We start from the raw sequence: 22,746 nt of genomic DNA, 5'->3' as shown, positions 1-22,746 counted from the left end.
AATTAAGCACAAATTGCCCAGGATCGGAGGACATGGAAAGCTGTCGTTAATCAGAAACAGAAGCGAAAACTTCCCAACTTGTATCTTGACAAGCCATTGTCCAGAATCTGAATACCTGTGGGTGGTCTCACAATGGGTGGGGAAAGGTGCCTTTTCCCCACTCTCTTTCCAACAAGATACAGCTTGATGCTTCTCAAATTACGCTACATGGATCTTTGATGAAATCCCCTGATGCTACCTTAAAGCCAACGAGAGAGCTCTTTATACCCAGATTCTGCAGAAGCTGGTCTGTAGGATTACCTGGTATTGAAATAGCCTGCAAACACTGTGTTGACTTTCTGAGACATTGCCTAAATTGTGCCATGCTGTGCACCACATTTCGCAACTTCGTCCAGAGAAATATACCACTGCGATTGCTGCTGGGCCACGGGCTCTCCAAAACTGCCTGGAAAAGTGAGATGATTAAGCCAATGTTTCCCATAGTCAAAATGCTCTAACAAACTCAAATAACTCGCATTTATCTACTGCAATCTCAAGGACAATGCTATATTCATCATCAACCTTTTATTCACATCACATAAAGGTAAAGGTAAAGGTAAAGGTAAAGGTAAAGGGACCCCTGACCATTAGGTCCAGTCGTGGCTGACTCTGGGGCTGCGGCGCTCATCTCGCTTTACTGGCCGAGGGAGCCGGCGTACAGCTTCCAGGTCATGTGGCCAGGATGACTAAGCCGCTTCTGGCGAACCAGAGCAGCACACAGAAACGCCGTTTACCTTCCTGCCAGAGCGGTACCTATTTATCTACTTGCACTTTGACGTGCTTTCGAACTGCTAGGTTAGCAGGAGAAGGGACCGAGCAACGGGAGCTCACCCTGTCGCAGGGATTCGAACCGCCAACTTTCTCTGTGATTTAATCCACAGCATCGCCCGCGTCCCATATGTGGCAACACATACAAACATCCAAAACAAATCAATACAGAATTACCACTTCCCCAGTGGCAGAACATCTCTATGTGGCCTTCCTAGATATTAAGGCTGTTTCTGACACTGTTGACAGGGGGCTGTTATGGACCAAACTGGAGACGATGGGCCTAGAACCCAACTTTACAGTGGTGCCCCGCAAGACGAATGCCTCGCAAGACGGAAAACCCGCAAGACGAAAGGGTTTTCCGTTTGCGAATTCCTTCGCAAGACGAATTTCCCTATGGGCTTGCTTCGCAAGAAGAAAGCCCATAGGGAAATCTCCGGGGACCTCTTTTAAATGCTGGCGGTGGGGAGCAAAGCCTTTCCCCCCCTCCGGCCTTCAGAAGAGGTCCAGGAAGGCCGGCGGGGGCCGAAAGGCTTTGCTCCCCACCGCCAGCATTTTAAAAGCAGTCCGGGATAGCAGGGAAGCGCTTCCCGCTATCCCAGACGGCTTTTGAAGGCAGCCGGGGGGAGCAAAGACTTTTGCCCCCCGCCGGCCTTCAGAAGAGGTCCTGGACCTCTTCTGAAGGTCGGTGGGGGGCAAAAGTCTTTGCTCCCCCCTGCCTGCCTTCCCGGGAGAGTGGAGAAACTTAGCGTGTTTCTCCGCTATCCTGGACGGCTTTTGAAGGCAGGCGGGGGGGGGGGAGCAAAGACTTTCGTCCCCCGCCGGCCTTCAGAAGAGGTCCCGGGGTTTTTTAAAATGCTGGCGGGCGGCAGCGAAGGCTTCGCTACCGCCCGCCAGCATTTTAAGATCGCTCCGGACAGCGGAGAAGTCCTCCGCTGTCCCGGGGTTTTTTAAAATGCTGGGGGTGGGAAGAAAAGCCCTTGTCCCCCCCCCCAGCCTTCAGAAGAGGTCGGGGGACAGACTGTCCCCGGACCTGGTCTGAAGGCGGTTTCCATAGGAACGCATTGATTGATTTTCAATGCATTCCTATGGGAAACCGTGCTTCGCAAGACGAAAAACTCGCAAGAAGAAAAAACTTGCGGAACGAATTAATTTCGTCTTGCGAGGCACCACTGTACTTGATCAAAAAGCTTTATACAAAGAACACCTGCCGTAGAAGAACAACACCAGGGAATGAAATGACAGATCCTGTCATCATAAACCGAGGAGTAAAGCAGGGCTGTGTACTCGCTCCCTCTCTTTTTAACCTCTTTCTTAACGACCTTGCTTCCTTAACGACCTCGCCCACTGCCCAAAACTCAATGCATTAAGCATTCCCATTCTCCTATACAATGCTATATTGCACCACAGCTGTGCTCAGGGTTTCCCTCCTTTGAAACAATCTCACTAACAACTAAACCTGAGAGCTGCTAGAATTTTAACGTTTATGGGACAATGCCATGAAAAATATCCAACAGATTCGATGGAGGAAGAAGTGAGATCCATTACCAGTTACAATAGATAGGTGGCTCAAGGGATACCATCCTGTGTGAGTGTCTGGAGGCGGTTGGAGGATGGATGGCGGCTAACAGATTGAGATTGAATCCTGACAAGACAGAAGTACTGTTTTTGGGGGACAGGAGACGAGCAGGCGTGGAGGATTCCCTGGTCCTGAACGGGGACGGACCAGGTGCGCAGCCTGGGAGTCATTTTGGACTCACAGCTGTCCATGGAAGCACAGGTCAAATCCGTGTCCAGGGCAGCTGTGTACCAGCTCCATCTGGTACGCAGGCTGAGACCCTATCTGCCTGCGGACTGCCTCGCCAGAGTGGTGCATGCTCTGGTTATCTCCTGCTTGGACTACTGCAATGTGCTCTACGTGGGGCTACCTTTGAAGGTGACCCGGAAACTGCAACTAATCCAGAATGCGGCAGCCAGACTGGTGACTGGGAGCGGCCACCAAGACCATATAACACCGGTCTTGAAAGACCTACATTGGCTCCCAGTACGTTTCCGAGCACAATTCAAAGTGTTGGTGCTGACCTTTAAATCCCTAAACGGCCTCGGTCCAGTATATCTGAAGGAGCGTCTCCACCCCCATTGTTCTACCCGGACACTGAGGTCCAGCACCGAGGGCCTTCTGGTGGTTCCCTCACTGCGAGAAGCCAAGTTACAGGGAACCAGGCAGAGGGCCTTCTCGGTAGTGGCGCCCTCACTGTGGAACGCCCTCCCACCAGATGTCAAAGAGAACAACAACTTTTAGAAGACATCTGAAGGCAGCCCTGTTTAGGGAAGCTTTTAATGTTTGATGTATCACAGTATTTTAATATTCTTTTGGAAGCCGCCCAGAGTGGCTGGGGAAGTCCAGCCAGATGGGCAGGGTATAAATAATAAATTATTATTATTATTATTATTATTATTATTATTATTATTATTATTATTATTATTTCAGAATTGGCCCTAAATAACAAGCCTAAACAGGAAGGTTCCTCAAGGTCATCACCCAGAACAAAAGGAATCTACACGGTGTGTAAGGGCTTCCTTGACTGTGGTGTTCCCCAACCGCTGACCCCATTGCTTGCTTACCTTGTTGTAGTACCCATATGTGATGGCATTGGGTGCTATGCCAGCAATTTTCATTTCAAAGAGAGCCCTCACAGCCAGAACAGGATGGCCCCAAAGTCCGCAGAGCAGCATCACAACCCTATAGCACACCTGGTAAAAGATGGAAAAGTTCATATTGTTAGAAGTAACTTCGGCGCCAGATGCGACTACCTGCAAAAGATATAAGGGCCTCCTCTATGACTTTCTGCATGAAAAAGAAAATGAAATAATGACATTTGGATTTCAGGGTTGAAGATCACGTTTGTTCATAGAAAGTGGCTTTGTTTGGTGTTATATTGGAGTGGATGAAGTGAATATTGTTTATATAGAGCAGACAGATGAAGAATTGGAAGTCCTTTACTTTCTGAATTTTATTTCTCTCTCTCTCTCTCTTAGAGCCAAGATTATAACATTCCCCATTACAGTCCAAGTGGAAGAGGAGACAAATAGTTTCAGAATAAGCTTTTAAAGTTTGCAGATGGTTTAAGCTGACCTGTCCAAAATAATTTCCCTTTTCTGCATCACTGCCATCTTTTTTCATGCTTTTCTCCCCAGGGAAACTTCACTTTCTCATCTGGCCATTAATTTATATTTTTATAGGTGAATTGTAAGAAGAATGTTTTGAGCAATTGGACTTTTTACCAAATTACAGGAGGGTCCGGTGAAAGAAAGACATATTCCTGAGTATGTGTGCTTGACCGTGGAGCGAGGCAAATGTTATTCTCTGAGGGAAGACAACTAGAGTTTGCCGAAACTACTTTCCCACATTTAAAGAGGAAGGGGTTGTATACAGGGAACACATCACAGTTCTTTTCTTCCAAGTCTAACTCAGAAACAGCACCACCCAGGAATGATGGATGTTAAGGCAATTGCTGTGATTAAAAAGATCTAAAATGATGCTAATAACTGACAGAATTCACCACATTTTCTTCCTCTAAGCAGTTACACCGGCAGAGTAAGATAGCAAGATTTCAAGTCACTAAATGGATTTCTGGCTTGCTTATTTAGACCATATCTGATTTCTGTATTCAGAGAAAAAAAGGAAATATCTGAAGTTCATTTAATCCAAAACTAAGAAAGCTTGAAATTTCTGGTAAAAAACAAACAAAACAGTTCTACAATACAAATATCAAGCAAAGATTAAAAATGCATTTGGATCTCTTTATGTGGTACGTGATTTGTTTAACTTACTTCATCTAGTGGTTCCACATCAGTTTTCCTCATTTTGATAAGAACGTCGTATGCCTGCTGCAGGGCTCTGACTTTGGGGTGGGAAACCCTAACATAAGCTGGGAGACAAATGAACCATAAGCTGTAGCAATGGCTGAAGAGACACTTGGCCCACTGGGAAGCATTTGCGTAGTATTTCTTGGCAAGCTTATGAGCTGCTTTTATCTCCTACAGAAAAGTAAAGCAAAAGAAAAGGGGGAAAAAATCACAGTGACCAGTCAGAACGTCACGTCTCACAATCCTTTAACAACATGCAATGTGAAAGACAGAAAGCAGTTCTGAAAGTATGGCTTTTCCCAAGGTTTTAGCTTTGCTTCAAATATTCAGAGCTGAACATTCAGCTATTCTCAGAGTTACATATTTATTTCATTTCACAAGACTTATATATCACTTATTTTTTAAAAAACACCTCTCAGTTGTTTACATAAAATATATGCTTCCTCTTATATAATCTAGTACGTTGCTTTTAAATAAAAACCTGACCTGCTTTGTTCTCTTTGCCATAAGTGCTGGACTATTGGAAATGTTTCCTCCAGTTGAGTGCCTGCTGAAGGAAAGCTTGAGCTCTTGTGGTCTGTCAAAAAGCTTCAAGTCTAGCCTGGGGAAGGTTTTATAGCTGAAAGAGACAAGTTCAAAAGGTGTGAGCAAGCCTGTTTGTTTGTTGAAGCACAATATACTTAGCATAAGACACCACTTTGACAACTTCCAACCAAGAATTGCGCATGGTGGATTTTAGCCATCCAGTGGTACCTTGGGTTATGAACTTAATTCGTTCTGGAGATCCGTTCTTAACCCAAAACCGTTCTTAACCTGAAGCATCTCCATCCCCATCGTCCAGCATGGACACTGAGGTACAGCACCTAGGGCCTTCTGGTGGTTCCCTCACCGCAAGAAGTGAAGTGACAGGGAACCAGGCAGAGGGCCTTCTCGATGGTGGCACCTGCCCTGTGGAACACCCTCCAATCAGATGTCAAAGAGATAAACAACTACCTGACATTTAGAAGACATCTAAAGTTTTTAATGTGTGACATCTTAGTGTATTTTTGGTCTTTGTGGAAGCCGCCCATAGTGGCTGGGGAAACCCAGCCAGATGGGCGGGGTACAAATAATAAATTATCATTATTATAATTATTACAAGACAATTTTTTAGCTTATATTTAGAATGCTAGGCTATGCAATACAATACTGTAATACCGAGATACCTTTCTTTCACAAGACAAAATAACTTTCAGACATTGGGAATATCCATGCCGTAGCACATTGTTAATGAAACTGGGTAGAAAAAAAAGCAAGAAACGCCAACGACCATCGATGCAACATTATCAGAATTCAGAACAGACCAAGACCAAGGTAGCAATGTAATTTTTAAAGCAGGAAGGCTAAAATAAAAGGTTGAAGTATGACGGAAAAATCTTCATAAATAGGATGAAGACAAAAATGTATCGAGGCTGCCTTACCTGTATTTAGGTAGCCTATCCTGTCCGTCATCAGGGGGAGGTTCAGGTGGCATGATAAACACCGTGTGTTCACTCTTCTGTGACTCATCCAGTTCAATCAATCGGGTATCCTCTGTGGAATCCGTATCAACCTGCAAATACATTGTATTGAAATTGCATGTGATGATGCAAGTTTAATGCCTTGCCTTGCATCTCTAAGTACAGGTAGCAGTACTATGAAAAAATGTATAGACAAATGCCAAGTCTATTGATTTATTGATTTATTATTTGTACTTATTGCCTGTCCCTCACCAAATGGCCCCAGGGTGAGTTACAAAAATGTCCAATGAAAAATATCAATGCATGGCCAGTTTACAAGACACACATCTTGCAGCTATCATATGCTCTGTGCTGGCCTATCAAAAATTCTAAGGCATATAATTAAACAACCACGATTCCCATTCCCACAATATTGTCCAGACATGCAAAATACCAGAAAACTCTTTAAATGTTCCTATAGGAAGTAAATAAATACCTTTTCTCCTTTTTCTGATCCTTTCTCTGGAAAAAGCTAGAAAAGGAGATAAAAATTAGAAAAGCGTATATTAAAAACTCAAAAACTGAGTATAATATTTTTTTTCCATACCCTTTGCCTAAGAAAAGCTGCTACTGGATATTAAACACAGAAAGTTCCCAAAGGAAAAGTAGGTATACTTTTCAGTGTACTGGAGATTCATATACCCATGGCATCTTCTGGTCTGGACTAGCAAGCTAAGTAAGAGACAAATCACACAGGCCCATGGATAACTCCCTCTGCCATTATAAAAGAGTTTGAGCTAGAGATGTGCCATTCAAAACAAGCTCCAAGAGCTCTATATCCACATGACTACAATTATTGCCAAGTCCATTCTACTACATGGGCTTCTCCATTGAGGCTGATATATGTAGATATTGTGCTGCTATTTAGCCACACACATTCCCTGTATAAAACTACAATAAGCAACTCAACTCAAGCTGTTTCAGGAGGTGAAATTTCATTCCTGACACATCAAAGAAGGAGAGACTCAGGAGCATGGGTAGGCAAACTAAGGCCCGGGGGCCGGATCCAGCCCAATCGCCTTCTAAACCTGGCCCTTGGACGGTCCGGGAATCAGCGTGTTGTTACATGAGCAGAATGTGTCATTTATTTAAAATGCATCTCTGGGTTATTTGTGGGACATAGGAATTTGTTCATTATTATTTTTTCAAAATATAGTCCATCCCCTAATTAATAATAATAATAATAATAATAATAATAATAATAATGTATTTTTTATACCCCGCCCCACTCTGGGCGGCTTCCAACAAAATATTAAAACACCGTAATACATCAAACATTAAAAGCTTCCCTAAACAGGGCTGCCTTCAGATGTATTCTAAAAGTCTGGTAGTTGTTCTCTTTGACATCTGGTGGGAGGGTGTTTCACAGGGCAAGTGCCACCACCGAGAAGGCCCTCTGCCTGGTTCCCTGTAACCCCACAAGGTCTGAGGGACAGTGGACCGGCCCCTGCTGAAAAGGTTTGCTGACCCCTGCTCAGAAGCATTTAGCAAAGAGAATCAAAAGCCTAATACTATCACATTTAGTTAGACAAAAAAGAGAAAGAAGTTTTTACCTTTTCTACGCAGTCGTCGAAGAATGCCAGTCCAGTATCTTTGTCACTCACAAAACTGCATTCTACAATGAAGCTGCTAAATATCTGTGTCTTTGTTAAAACCGTGTAGAATTTTGTGTAGGCACGGTCCCTACTTTTTAAAAACCCTAGTTAAGAAACAAGACAATTTGCTAGAGATAAAAGGTTCACAATTAGCTTTATTTGCATACTGAGTTTCTTACTTTAGCAACTTGCCATTTCCCCATTATATTATAAGTGTTTGCCACTCATATTTCTTTATATCATTATATGCCACCCAGTTAATAATGTCCTCCAGGTGGTTAACGGTCAAAAGTTAAAAACTATAAGAAAGCAACCCACAAGAACCGCAAAAGTTAAACAAAGCAAGACCAACTACAGCATAGAAAACAAAACACACATGAACAAAAAGAATTAAGCACAATTGGAGAACTTAACATTCCTAGGAAAATAAGAGAGTCTTCATGAGATGTCCTGAACATAGGCACCAAGCCTGTGTTGTAAGAATTCTAAGGTCCCAATATAAAATAAACATTCATAAATGTACAAGGCAAACACATACATAGGAACCACGTGTCTGAAATAGTACAGGAGAGCAATCCTGAAGCCATTTTGAGTCTTCCAAATTGACCTCAATATTACCGAGATGACAGCTAATTTCCTGCTTAGTGTGATGAAGAGGAAAGCGGCACCAACTTCTTCTTTAATACCACAGATGTAGTCGATACGCCGCACAATCGATCCTGTTTTTGTATTCTCAGTCACTCGATGTTTTAAATCCCCCGTTACTTTTGTTATTCCCATTTTTTCAAAGTATTCGCCCAGGACGACATCCACTTTTATCTCCCCCCCCCCATTTTATGTTGTTATTTCTATGTATATTATGCTATGGCCACATGGCTAATGCAATAAAATCGAAATCGACCTCAATATATTTCTCTGCAAGGAGGGAGGCAAATGGGGAAAGCCTTCCCTCTGTCTCTCTGCTTACAAATCCTGTCTTCTTGGTGGGGGGGGAGAGGGGAAAACAGAACCAAAAGCAAAAGGAGAAAGAGGAATTGCCTAGTAATCTTATCCAAATTTAACCTGCCCATTTCCTTTGAGAAGCTTCTACGACAACAGCATTTTTGTGCTGTCAGTTTTCTGTTGCCACAATGAAAATGAGTATTTTGTAAAAAAAACTGCAATTTTGACAAAATAATCTGAGGACAATAAGCTCTGGGAAGTGGGGAGGGGGCAAGGTGGGAACCCTTAAAATTCAAACCTCGAGTGCTCATTTAACCTTAACAGATGATATTTATATATTCTAGGCTTGGTGCATTTGAGAAACCAACAAACATAAATATATTTCCCCATTAATTTCAACAGGGCTTGTGCAAGAAGATTCCAGTACACTCTGGTGCTGTGAAGACTTTAAACTCTACTGCTCTCCAACTCTGAAGTCCAATAACATGCACAGTGCAGCCCTGCGGATATACAGAGGACGTCTGCGAGACAAAAGCTGAGAATGGCCCTGTTACTACTGCTAGCATTTCATTTCAACCAGTGCCCACGTTCTTCTCAAAACTCACCTTGATTGTCAAACAAGGAATCTGTAGCAGTAGCTTTATTTGAAGGTGCCTGGGTGATTGGTTTAAGAAACGTCCTGTACCCTTTTAAAATAGATGCCATGAAGCGTAGAAAGGCTTCCTGAATCTCCGTTTCGAATTGCGTGTTCTTTTTGTGCCACGAGAAATCTGCCTCTATAGGGGTCATCTCGACCGCAGAGCCTTCTTGTGTCTTTCTGTGAACTGGGGTGGAGGTTGGAAGGAGGAAAGCTGAATTAAATGGGTTTTTTTCCCCCCAGTTCCATAGGTGTGGTTTATTTAAATATTAAAAAGGCTAACCATCAAGGAATGCTTAGACAGAGGCGAATTAAGAGTGAGTGCAATTTATAGCATTTGGAACCTAAAACCTTTATGGGCTTTGAATTTCAACTTTACCTTTCCCATAACATCTTAGCTTCAAGCTATTATGTCATACCCTTTTATCAGCAGATCTGTGAAAGCTGAAATAAAAGTGTATGCTAAGTCAGTGAGGTTACTGAAACTAGCATTATGCGTGGCACTATGCATTAAAAATATAGACTTCAGTAAATAGCAAAATGTGTTCTTTCCTAAACACACAGCAAAGGAAATCTCCTTTGCAATCACCACCCTGGCACTTTCTACCCGTCACGGGAAAATGTGTGCAAAGAAGAGTTTTAGCTGTAATGCACCATGGCTTTTTTCCATGTGTGTGGAAGCAAGCAGTTTCACTGCAGATAGAAACAACAGCTCTTGATAAGAACCAAGAAGAGGAAGAGAAGAAGTTCCCCTACTGATTCTGCAGGGTAAGTACACGGGCAGTAGTAATTTAGGTAAAAGGTAAAGGGACCCCTGACCACTAGGTCCAGTCATGACCGACTCTGGGGTTGCGGCGCTCATCTCGCTTTATTGGCCGAGGGAGCCGGCGTACAGCTTCTGGGTCATGTGGCCAGCATGACTAAGCCGCTTCTGGCGAACCAGAGCAGCGCACGGAAACGCTGTTTACCTTTGTGCCGGAGTGGTACCTATTTATCTACTTGCACTTTGACGTGCTTTTGAACTGCTAGGTTAGCAGGAGCAGGGACCGAGCAACGGGAGCTCACCCCGTTGTGGGGATTCGAACCGCCGACCTTCTGATCGGCAAGTCCTAGGCTCAGTGGTTTAACCCACAGCACCACCCGCGTCCCAGTAGTAATTTAACCCCTTCTAAAATTTAACTCCTTCTATATTACCAGCCGAGTTCACACTTCATATCAAAGTATAGTTTTAAAAAATATCATTACCAGCATGTTTTTGCATGCTACTCAAATCGTCCTGCTTTGTTCCTGCTGTTGGCACCAGGGAGAAAACAAACCAGATTGGTTTCACTTCCATGCAAACCAGAGCCCATGGTTTGTTTCCTCCTAGGTATAAACATCAAATTCCAAATAAACCACAAGTCCTGGCTCACAAATAAAGGGAAGCTAGTCTCTGGTAGGGCTTGGCGATAAACAGTAGAACCTCGGTTTTCGAATGTAATCCGTTCCGGAAGACCGTTCCGAGTTCTGAAACGTTCGAAACCCGAAAACTCAATAGCCGACAGCTACGCCTCAGGACCCTGCACTCAGCAGAACCGCGTGACATGTTCGACTTCTGAGGTGTGTTCGAAATGTTCGTCAATGGAGACGTTCGAAAACTGAGGTATCACTGTATTGATATATCGTCCAAAATCGGTTTGAAGTTCACATTGTGATAATTGTTTCATCGTATTTGAGCTGACAATATATCACGAATTAGTGTAAGAGCTAAGCGATATCTGGTTTTCAACACTGTGATAACTAGCTCAACCTCACAATATCACCAGCTAAACATTGCAATCTGCCACAATGTATGAAATTAAGGATGGAACTATACAGAGGCGAACAGGACAATGTTGGGGCAATTGCTACTACATAGAGGTCTAAAACGGATAAATGATTGAGTGGGTGGTTGCTGAACAACTCCAGGCATGTCTGGAGGATGCGGACCATTTGGATCCCTTCCAGTCGGGATTCAGGCCTCATCATGGGACTGAAACTGCCTTGGTCGCACTGGTCGATGATCTCCGGTGGGCTAGGGACAAAGGTGAGAGCTGTTTCCTAGTTCTGCTGGATCTCTCAGCGGCATTTGATACCATTGACCATAACATCCTTCTGGACCATCTAGAGGAGCTGGGAGTTGGAAGAACTGGTTCCGCTCCTTCCTCCTGGGCTGTGTCCAGAAAGGGGGGGGGATGAGCGTTCACACCCCTGGGCCCTCTTGGATACCCCATAAGAGAAAAGGAACAGGGTTTTTTTCTTATAACACTACCATTATAATTATCTTCTTTTGCTTAAATCAATTTTATTCTCCTTCTACACCATGGTTTACCTAATGCCAGTTGTGGATGCAATTTCTTTAAGGTGCTGAGAAGGTTTTTGCATGGCTTCTTAGGAAGCTGCTTCCAGTTCATGCTCTTCTTATCATCTGATCTACATGATTGAGAAAACACACACAAATCAAAACGGATATATGCTTCAAGGTGGAAAATGTATTGCTTTATTCTAGCATTTCTTAACGCCCAAGAAGAAAAGAAATTATAACGCTCCCACACGCCAGAGCACCTTTTGTTTTTTCGAAGTGAAACATCTGGTAGCAGCTATTGGGTTTTGTGAAAAAGCGATAGAGCTCTCTTAACTGAATTTGGATCTAATCCCAGAACGCACAAATTTTATTTAAGTTTGATTCGGGCAGTATTCCAACACGGAGTTCCCTATCTTATTTCAGTGTCTGCATTTTTAAAAACCGTTTTCCACATTTTAACTGATTTCCCCCTCCAGTCGGGGAAGGAGGGAATCACTCAGGTACAATTAAATTTGGCAGGCATACAATTTTGTACCTTCACTGGACTTTTAATTTTAATGAGTCTTGAACGTGCACGGCAACAGATTCACGTGTTTTCATTTTTCATATATGCCTTTAAACCATTATAACTGCAAGAACTGAAAATATTCAAAACCATGATGAATGACTATGCTGTTATTTTTCTGAGATTAAGTCCGGTGTCAGAAAGAAGCAAGCATGTTTTTTTGCAGACTGGGAACAGACTGTCAATCAAAAATAAATAATTTGATCCAGGATCCAGGAGTGGGGAACTGCTGGACCACAACTCCCAACATCTGAAACCACTGGGCATTTTGGTAGAACTGATGGGAGTTGGAGTCTATTTGCATCTGGAAGGGAGGGGAAATAATTGCTGGAATCTGTTGTGTCCATCAGCATGCCATCATTTCACACAAAACCTACGCTATGCATGCAAATGTGGGAACCGCTCCTTTATACGCAAGATCAAGGGCAGGATCTAAATAATTAGTGTTTGTGAAACACACACAGCTGCAGTATAGAGCTTCACAGTTTCTCTGCTGCTTAAAATGAGGCATGTGTCTTCTGCAAGGGAAGCTACATCAAAAATGCAGAAATATAATTCTGGCTGTGTGCAGCTCATTAACATATGCACATAATCCTTTTTGGGATCGTGACCAATACTGGGATTGGGCATCAGCGAGTACCTGACTGGCAAAAATAAACTCAGCTTTTTATATTCCTCCTGGTGCTTGAGAGGAAGGTTTTGGAACATTTAGGAGAAATAAAACTGCACTTCAGAAAACAAAAGAAAACCACAGTGCGTGACATTTAAAAAAGGGGGGGGGGAACCGGGATACGGATTAATACTTAATGTCATGTGTTACCATTGCTAAGGCCAACAGTTAAATGTAGAGGTGTATTCAGATATAGAGGCTAGATTATTCACAGCTGCATTCAGTTCTTAAAATGGGTGAGATGGAGAGAAAGCCCTACAAGAATGATATCAGGGCTTTTAGAAGAATACTTGCTTCTCCCTGACACCGATATGCATTTAGGGGAACCCTGCAATTAACCAGCAGGCAGTCTTCAGCAGCAACAAAAACTAATATGAGGGGGGAAACGACCTATCGACCCGCCCAATATCTGCACACGAACAGCTTCTCATTGTCACTTCTGTTAATAGACTCTGAAAGCAACTGAAGTCAGACAATGAAGAGGACCGTCTGATGAATGAAAGCTATTCAACGTTTTTCTGGCACTCAGTAATGCCTCCATCACTATGGTATAGTTGGTAGCATCAGAGTCACACACAAGACCTGCTTATCTGTGACAAGTGTCTTATCTGTGACAGCGCTTTGCTTTTCTGAGAAGTGCTATTCTTCCTTTTCCTCAACGCAAGGTCATCTTGGCAACTGTTCCTGGGTAATTTTGCGGTGACCAATGTAAGATCTGTATGCTTCTTTACATAATACTTTGTGTTTTAGTTAATGTCACCTAGCTCCAATTAACATTAAGCTATTCGTTTGTTGGCCGACTTAATCCTCGCTGCAAAAATGATCAAGAATTGTGCCACAGGTAGTTTAAACGCTTTATTTTAACCGTGTTTTAAAAGGTGCAAATAACAGTTTTGCAATCTCAACAATTTATCTGTAATTTGGATAAGTGTTTTCTCTAAAGGCATGGATATGTATTTTTCTAGAAAGAGCTAATGTTTCACGGGCAAGTATCAAACTTAACATTTATTGCAAACTGTGGGGAAAAGGTTTTTTTGTGACCAACATAACATGTGACACGCAGAGATGGCTAGATCAAAACAGAGATGGAGGATCAAAACTTCAACAGAGAATGGGACAAAAAGGTTGTTTTTAAAAGAACACTGTAGACACTTGAACTCTTTGGCAGGTTTTGAATAACCCTTGAAATGTTACAAAGACTTTGGATATTTTGGAGGAATCTGATTCGGATGAACTACGATATGCAGTTGATTAAGATATTTAAAGGACCCACAGAGGGGAGGAGGGAGGTCCTAAGAGTCAGAAGAATCTTGTTTTATCTTTAATATTTTAAAAAATTGTTAATTGTGTGATTTATTTTATAAAACCATTAAAGATATTTCTTTAAAAAACATAACATATGAAAATTCATTGATAGACACCCAAAAATAAAAGCTTTCAAAGCAAGAAACGCTCACAAGAATTTACACCTGGCTATCACAACACCCTAACCTAATGATTTGTTTCTTTCTAACCCAGAATATATACCATTTGTAGGGAAGAGAACTGTCACAGGAAGTTCCCCTTTTTAAAAAGAGGATTTCATATGAATGAATATCATATTGTATCACTTGGGTACTATCTATTTTATTTTCCAGTCTCAAGCCCAACAATAAACTGACCCCAGTGGCCATTTCTGCTTCTGCAGAAATTTTAGAACTGGGGTCGGCAAACTTTTCCACTGGTGGGCCAGATCGGCCGTGCGCAGGAGCGCGCACCCCTGTGCGCATGCGCACATGCCCGTTGCTCTTTCACCGCTGACTTTCGGAGCCATGGCGGGGGAAGAGGCGGCATCTGTGGCTTCCTATTGGCTGCAGGAGCTTCCTGCAGCCAATAGGAAGCCGGGGCTGCATCCCAGAAGTCAGTCCCTGCGCGGAGCAACCGCCACAGCACGCCAGTTTAGCTCCACACGGGGACTGACCGAGCGGGCGGCAAGGGCCAGGGGCCAGTTTAACGACCCCCTCGGGCCATATCTGGCCCACAGACAGTAGTTTGCCGACCCCTGTTTTAGTACAATCACATAAGGACTTTATTCCTGGTGTTGGTGGTGTTAATTTTAAATTATGTTGCGGTTCATTTGCACTTTGTGTTCAGAACTGCCTTTGACCTTTTGCAGGATTGCACTGTTCCCTGATGCAAGGCAAGAGACCTTCACGTCCTTGGCGGGGGGGGGGGGGTTGTCTCTCTAGGTCAGGTGTGTGGAAATTCCAGCCCATGAACCAATCTTGGCCTGCTGGACTTCCCCATGAGGCCATTTCTGGGCATGTATCCTATACTGTATTTTAACAGAACTCCAGATATTAGAGTCGTTCACGGGTTCCCCAGTATAAAACTGTGGACTAACAGGTTTATCCTTGTGTTTGAGAAGCAGTTTAGGTCTTCTGCTTCTGTTGACTTTCTGTCCTGAAAAAAACAAGGTGTTGTTTGGGGACTACCAGGCAAGCTGTGTAAGAAGATCCCTGTTGGATCAGGCCAAGGGCAAGACTGCTCTAGATCATTCTCACCACGTCAAGCCATGGTTCGGTGTCAGCTCTAAAGCAGCCCATTGATTTGTACTAAAAGTAGCACTAACTGTAATGTGGCTTTATCGTTTTGAACACAGGTCTTGCACCAGATCAAGCGCACAGTCACAGGCAAATACATGCAACTAGAGGCTGCCACTCTTGCTCCCGTTACTCTGCAACCCTGCCTACCCTAATCTGTTACCAAGCCCCCTCCCTTTACATCTGACCCAAACACCCATCCCTTCACTGCTCCTTCAGCCCCATCCCAGCCTACCTGCTAAAACCCCCACTCTGTTTCACCAAACACCATCCCCCCCAGTTTGCTCAGAACTCCCCCCATCCCCTTGCAACTCACTCCAATCCAAAGACCACCCTGTGGCTGCCCCAGTGGTCTCCCTTCCACTACCCCCCAAAAAACTGACCCGGAGAAGAAATTGTGAGGATGCATACACTACCCTCCCAAGTGATGTTAGAACTACATTAGAGCAAACAGTTACTGTATTTTTCGCTCCATAAGACACACTTTTTTCCTCCTAAAAAGGAAGGGGAAATGTCTGTGCGTCTTATGGAGCGAATGTGTGGTCGATCGCTGGCTCCCTTGCCGGCCTCTTGCCCAGGCTTCCATTGTTGAATGTTCTGCAGATGAAGGCTGTTTGTTTCCCAGCAACATGGGACTGGCTGTTTAGATTACCTGTCTGGAAACTGTAGAAGCAGCTCCCTTTCCTTTCCTAAAGAAGCTGCAGAACTGTGAGTTGAACCCCATAAAAACAGGATTTTTTTTCCCCTTTGCAAAGTAAGCTCAACAACTTTGAGCTGATCCTCAAAAAAGGGGCTTTTCCCCTTTGCAAAAGACGCTGCACAACTGTGAGCTGAGCCCCAAAAAAACGGGGCTTTCCCCCTTTCCTCCTCTAAAAACTAGGTGCATCTTATGGTTATGGTCGCTTATGGAGCGAAAAATACGGTATTTGAATGGACTCCACTCCCATTGGCTCTGACCATTTCTCAGAAGGCCAATAACAGCTCGTGGTACAGGCCATGACATCTGCGCCTTCAAAGCTCCACCGTGTCGTTGCTGGTCAAGTAACAACCGTGTAGCCAGAAGCAGAGGCCAGGACATTTAGACCATGAGATCACAGAATTGTAGAGATGGAAGGAATGGCGGGGGCCTTCTAGACCAACCCCCTGCATTGCAGGAATCTCAGCTAAAGCATCTGTGTCAGATGGCCACTCAACCTTTGCTTAAAAACTTCTAAGGAAGGAGAGTCCACCACCTTCCGATGCCGCCCACTAACAAATATTTGCCTTTTGGAAGCCAAGACTTGGTTTTCAACTGGTTTCTAATCTTTGACATGCTTTCAACTGTATCTGAGTTTTTTTCTGTTTTACCGTATTTTTCGCTCTGTAAGACACACTTTTCCCCTCCTAAAAAGTAAGGGGAAATGTTTGTGTGTCTTATGGAGCGAATGCAGGCTGCGCAGCTATCGCTGAAGCCAGAACAGCAAGAGGGATTGCTGCGCAGCAATCTCTCTTGCTGTTCTGGCTTCAGGGATAGCCACGCAAAGCCTCTTCAACAACATTTGATTCAGAATATTTCCCCCCCTTGTTTTCCTCCTCTAAAAAGCAGGTGTGTCTTATGGTTGGGTGCGTCTTATAGAGCGAAAAATACAGTAAGCCTGGGATCAAGAGCAGTTTGCATGAAGCCACACACAGATGGGCTTCTGAGGCTCCCCTCTAAAACTCATCTTAAAAATGAAAGCGCAGCTCACTCCTTCAGTACCATTCACCAAACTACTCCCAAAACTCAGGAAAGGGCATCTACAGCTACAGTTGGGGCAGCAGGGAGCAGACGGAAACCAAAAAGCAAACAGAATGGCCTAGTATTCAACTCAAATGACTTACAGGAATCTAACGGACTTTGGATCTATTTTAAGGCCAATTCACTGGATTGAATGGATAAAATAAATACATTCAAATTCACATTAATGCCTTAAAACACAGAGAGACATACAAACACAAAAAAACAGAGGATATAAACAAAAACTGGGGGGAAAACAACCACTTACATGTACACCATGTTTGTATCTAAGTCAATGCAAACCACATCTTGTGGCGGGTCATACAGATCAAAGTATCGGGAGTCAACTCCAACTATGAATGGGACGGGAGCACTGAGCACCGTTGCCAGAGACAAAGGACAGAGGGGGATGTAGGGACACTGCCACTGAAATGGGAAAATCATCTGAAGGAAAAATGAAAACGAAACCCATGTATTAAAACATAAATGAAAAGTGATGTAGCGTCAAGTCATTCTCGTAACACGGACCATCACAGCAAGAACTGCAGCAGCAACATTATAGAATAGCAAACTCAAAACTGTATATAAGAGATCCAAATTTGTTGTTTTGATAATTGCCAACGCTCCTGCAAGTCCAAAAAACAGAAAATTTAGCTTCAAGGCAGGTTTGGGTATATAGACAAAACAGTTAACAAACATCAAGTATCAACAAATGCACAAAAACAGTTAACAAGCCATTTTGGCATGTATTTGGCAGAATAATTGTAATGATGATGATGATGGTAATAATAATAATAAAAATAAAATATAATAATAATAATAATAATAATAATAATAATAATAATAATAATAAATCTCAAATAACATCATCATCATATCGCTCAAATAAGAGAAGCATTTTCCCCTTTCAAAATCCTGTGATTTCTTCATGGATAGGAATATCATTTAAGAAGTAATTCACCATTCACTTTGAGCTGCAGAAAGTAAAAATAAGATGGTTTGACCGAGATGCACAATTCACAGGACGAATAAAAGAAGTGTTAGAGCTACAGACACGCAAAGGTAGAGGGAGGGGAAATGAAAAGAAAAATCGGACATGGCTATCTCTTCTTTTTTGCAACACACAGTTTCTTAAAAGTAGAGAATGCATTTTTTAAGCATTAAAATATTTTAAAGATAAGGGGCCATGTGTCATTAACTTTGGTTAGACTATAAACGGAGAGATACTATGAAAACTGCCTTTGAAATTATTTTTAAACAGTGACTATCATATGCCTTGAAAGAGGAAGTTATATCTTCCCCTTTCAAAGGCACACTAAGATAAAAAAGAATTTGGAGCCCTAAGATGTCAACTGCATTCTTCATTTCTCTTACCTACGTCAGTGAAACTAACAATCCAGAACCGAAAAAATGATACATAGGTGTTATCCTTCAAGATCACTAGACACCATGCATGTTAAAAAATATGTCATGTTTCATTTAATTTATCTTTAATTGCTCTTGAAAACAACATTTCCGAGGGTGTAATCCAGCTGGTGTTCCTTCTGCTGTTATTTCAGTCGAGGCACACATCAATAGAAGAGGAAGGGAGGCGATTTTTGCCTATTCCCTTCCCATCTCCCACAGACCCTCCAGACCAGTTGTGGGGGGGGGGATAGGCAAAAACTGCCTCCCTTCTGTCACCAGACAGCTCCATTTAATCAAAAGCTGTTGTGTTCATGGAAAGGCACCAGTTAGATACATCTGTGGTATTCTACCAGTCTAAAGACTTGTTTCAAAACCCTTGCCACCAACATTTTAAAAAATGAACGAACAGCTTGCAAGAATCCGGATGATGGATTCAGGACTACCTAGGCTCTCCCAATTTTGCAATTTTGCAAATATAGAAAAGCACAATCTGCAATTGTTCAGATGCTTAAACGTTCCTTAACAGCAAAAAGCTGTAAAACCACTTAAGACTACTCTAGTATAAAATTCTTCCCCTCTAGGTAACTGAAGCTGAACAATCTACTTCTCCAACTGTGCCTGAGCTCTCCCCATCCAAGTAGTAAAAATTACTGCTGTCTAGGACTTTGCATATTTCCCCCACAAGTAGGTTGATCTCTTCAATTGTCATGGGAGGCAAACTAAGCCCTGGGGGCCGGATCCGGCCCAATCGCCTTCTAAATCTGGCCTACAGACGGTCCGGGAATCAGCGTGTTTTTACATGAGTAGAATGTGTGCTTATATATAAAATGCATCTCTGGGTTATTTGTGGGGCATAGGAATTCGTTCTTCCCCCCAAAAAATATAATCTGGCCCCTCACAAGGTCTGAGGGACAGTGGACCGGCCCCCTGATGAAAAAGTTTGCTGACCCCTGTATTAGATGGTCAAGTACTACATTAGTTCTGAAAACAGTAGAAAGGAAGAAAGGAAGGAAAAAAGAACAGCGGGAGATAGAGAGGGAGAGATTAATTCACAAAGCTGTCTAACTTTTAAAACCTTGTACGAGTCAGCAAAATGAAACATGAAAATGTGAGGCCAGCAATAGAATAGGCTGCCTACTGTAATTAAAGGGCTGCTCCAAAGTCTAGAGAAATACTGTTATTTCAGCTTTAAAGGAGAACATGTCATACTTACAGCTGCCACTGCTTCCGCTACTCCAGTCAGCACAGCTGGTCGGAGAGAGTGCAGCAGGATCTTGCTCTCCAGCAGCACAAAGAGGAGTAAAGTGGCACAGTTTTCTGGTCCAAGATTCATGAGCAGAGTGCTGAAGTTTGCTCCACTAGAATGCAATCAGAAGATTCAGAAGCGCAATGTTAGTTATTCGTCATTATACAGCTATCAACAGAACGCATTGTGCTGGACAGCGTCGCAAGTCAGTTCTGTCCTTTCCCAGGGCAAGTATCTGGTTGTGCTGCGGCAGCTCAAGTTATACCCTATGTGAGGCAAGGATGTACTGCCAGATAGACCAATTTCGCCCATCCCCACCCCAAATCACCCTGCTACACCGGGCAGTGGAAGTTTTTGTTAAATGTATGACAGGATTTTATAGTGGAGGCTAGTAAAGGTAAAGGGACCCCTGACCATTAGGTCCAGTCGTGGCCAACTCTGGGGTTGCGGCGCTCATCTCGCTTTATTGGCCGAGGGAGCCAGTATACAGCTTCTGGGTCATGTGGCCAGCATGACTAAGCCGCTTCTGGCGAACCAGAGCAGCGCATGGAAACGCCGTTTACCTTCCTGCTGGAGCGGTTCCTATTTATCTACTTGCACTTTGATGTGCTTTTGAACTGCTAGGTTAGCAGGAGCAGGGACCAAGCAACGGGAGCTCACCCCGTCACGGGGATTCGACCCGCCAACCTTCTGATCGGCAAGTCTTAGGCTCTGTGGTTTAACCCACAGCGCCACCCGCATCCATAGTGGAGGCTAGGGCCAGGCAATATCTGGTTTTCAACTTTGTGACATATCGCCAGCTGAACATTGTGGTACACCAATATATCACAATATCTGAAATAAGGATGGAGCTATGTAGGGGCACTGGCTGCCTTCACGGTTTTGCCCACATTGTGATTTTTGCATAACACACAAACATACACACACATCACAATTTGCGATATATTGCCAGGTCAAAAATTACAAAACTACTAGCATGATATGGACTTCAAACTGGTTTGGAGCAATATATCAATACATCACCCAAACCTAGTAAGTCGCTGTCCACTGGTAAAGGGGAAAATAATTTCCCAGTACAGTGGTACATCAGTATTCAAACGTAATTTGTTCTGGAAGACCGTTTGAGTTCTGAAACGTTCAAAAGCAGAAAACTCAATAGCGGACAGCTAGGCCTCAGGATCTTGCACTCAGCGGAAGCTGCGTGGCATGTTCGACTTCACAGGCGTGTTTGAAAACCGAAGCATTTACTTCTGGGTTTACGGCATTCGAAAACTGAAATGTTCATCAACGGAGACATTCAAAACCGAGATACCACTGTAGTGTGGGCCACTGTTGTTTACTGTGAGGGAAGCAAGAGTGAAGCCCAGCAAGGCGCTCATCTCGCTTTATTGGCCGAGGGAGCCGGTGTACAGCTTCCGGGTCATGCGGCCGGCATGACTAAGCCCCTTCTGGGAAACCACAGCAGTGCACAGAAAGGCCGTTTACCTTCCCGCCGGAGTGGTACCTATTTATCTACTTGCACTTTGACATGCTTTCGAACTGCTGGGTGGGCAGGAGCAGGGACTGAGCAACGGGAGCTCACCCCGTTGTGTGGATTCGAACTGCCGACCTTCTGATCGGCAAGTCCTAGGCTCTGTGGTTTAACCCACAGCGCCACCCGTGTCCCATGATGCACATATAGCAAGTTAATAAATAGATAAATACGTGTGCACACACACACACACAGTATCTTCAAACATTTGTTCGCTTTTCAGAGTTATCAACTATCATTACCTGAGTGGCAAGGGCGTAGCAACCGGTTGTGACAGTATTAACGTATCATGCGCAGAGAGCTGTAAAACGACAAATGCACAAATATTAGTGAGCCGACAGAAAACTCATGTAAGCGTTCTAATCAACCATGTGTGAGGCATGTGCGTCACACGGTAATGTAGGATCGGGAAGACCCTGGGAGGCGTCCAACACACTTGCTGTGGCAGCAGCAGGAGGAGCTTACCGTATTTTTCGCTCTATAGGACGCACTTTTTCCCCTCCAAAAATGCAGGCTGTGCCGCTAAGCCCAAAGGCAGAACAGGGAGACGGAGCGCTGCGGAGCGCTCCGTCTCGCTGTTCTAGCTTGGGGATGGCTGCGCGCAAAGCCTCTCCAGGGCAGCGGGGTGCCTTCACCCCGCTGTCCTGCAGAGGCTAGCAAGGCTGTTCCCAAGCCAGAACAGCGAGACGGAGGGCTCCATCTTGCTCTTCTAGCTTGGGGACGGCTGCACGCCAAGCCTCTCCAGGGCAGCCGGGTGACTTCACCCTGCTGTCCTGCAGAGGCTAGCCAGGCTGTTCTAGCTTGGGGATTGCTGCGTGCAAAGCCTCTGTAGGGCTGCGCTCCAAAGGCTTCAGGGATCTTTGAGGCTGACGGTGGGGGAAAGCAGCACTTCCCCCCACCACCAGCCCCACAAGCTCAGGTGAATGCACCTTGAATGCACCTTGTTTTAGAAGGGGAGAACAAGAAAAAACACTTTTTTCCCTATTCTCCCCCTCCTATGGTCCAGTGCGTCCTATAGAGCGAAAAATACGGTAGATTGTGGAACAGAAATTTTCCTCCTTTTCCTTTCTCTGTGTGCTCTCTAAATTGTTTTTGGGGTTCCCCCCACCCTCCAGAGCAGGTTAGGGAGGGTGCAGAGAAAGAATGGCGAGAAGAAAATGGGAAAGTTACGTTGCACAAATGGAAAAGCCTTGCGCTAACAGATTAAGTCTATTATATACTGTCCCGTTTGCTACAGTGGTGCCCTGCGAGACGAACGCCTCGCAAGACGGAAAACC

At 43.9% G+C, this 22,746-nt stretch overlaps 1 protein-coding gene and 1 long non-coding RNA gene across 2 annotated transcripts in view; both read right to left on the bottom strand.

Annotated features, from left to right (window-relative positions):
* Nucleotides 1-22,746, bottom strand: part of DENND4C (DENN domain containing 4C) — a 90,882-nt gene that overhangs the window by 28,492 nt on the left and 39,644 nt on the right. Inside the window, exons 8-19 of the mRNA XM_083718214.1 lie at nucleotides 21,712-21,770; nucleotides 19,906-20,050; nucleotides 17,554-17,729; nucleotides 11,740-11,840; nucleotides 9,358-9,576; nucleotides 7,769-7,914; nucleotides 6,652-6,687; nucleotides 6,138-6,268; nucleotides 5,164-5,296; nucleotides 4,642-4,848; nucleotides 3,433-3,561; nucleotides 301-445 (exon numbers count right to left, since the gene is read on the bottom strand). Of these exons, the coding sequence (XP_083574340.1) occupies nucleotides 301-445; nucleotides 3,433-3,561; nucleotides 4,642-4,848; nucleotides 5,164-5,296; nucleotides 6,138-6,268; nucleotides 6,652-6,687; nucleotides 7,769-7,914; nucleotides 9,358-9,576; nucleotides 11,740-11,840; nucleotides 17,554-17,729; nucleotides 19,906-20,050; nucleotides 21,712-21,770 (1,627 nt within the window). The remainder of the gene's footprint in view (nucleotides 1-300; nucleotides 446-3,432; nucleotides 3,562-4,641; nucleotides 4,849-5,163; nucleotides 5,297-6,137; nucleotides 6,269-6,651; nucleotides 6,688-7,768; nucleotides 7,915-9,357; nucleotides 9,577-11,739; nucleotides 11,841-17,553; nucleotides 17,730-19,905; nucleotides 20,051-21,711; nucleotides 21,771-22,746) is intronic.
* Nucleotides 7,948-9,351, bottom strand: LOC310835385. Its single transcript, XR_014559623.1, has 2 exons — nucleotides 8,712-9,351; nucleotides 7,948-8,417 (listed from the first exon to the last, which is right to left on the bottom strand). It is a non-coding gene; the product is annotated as an uncharacterized lncRNA (long non-coding RNA).

This window comes from Podarcis gaigeae (genome assembly GCF_964106915.1).
Source record: "Podarcis gaigeae genome assembly, chromosome: 17".
NCBI classification, from domain to species: domain Eukaryota; kingdom Metazoa; phylum Chordata; class Lepidosauria; order Squamata; family Lacertidae; genus Podarcis; species Podarcis gaigeae.
The sequence above is the reverse complement of the archived record's forward strand: the minus strand, read 5'-3'. Positions and strand labels throughout refer to the sequence as shown.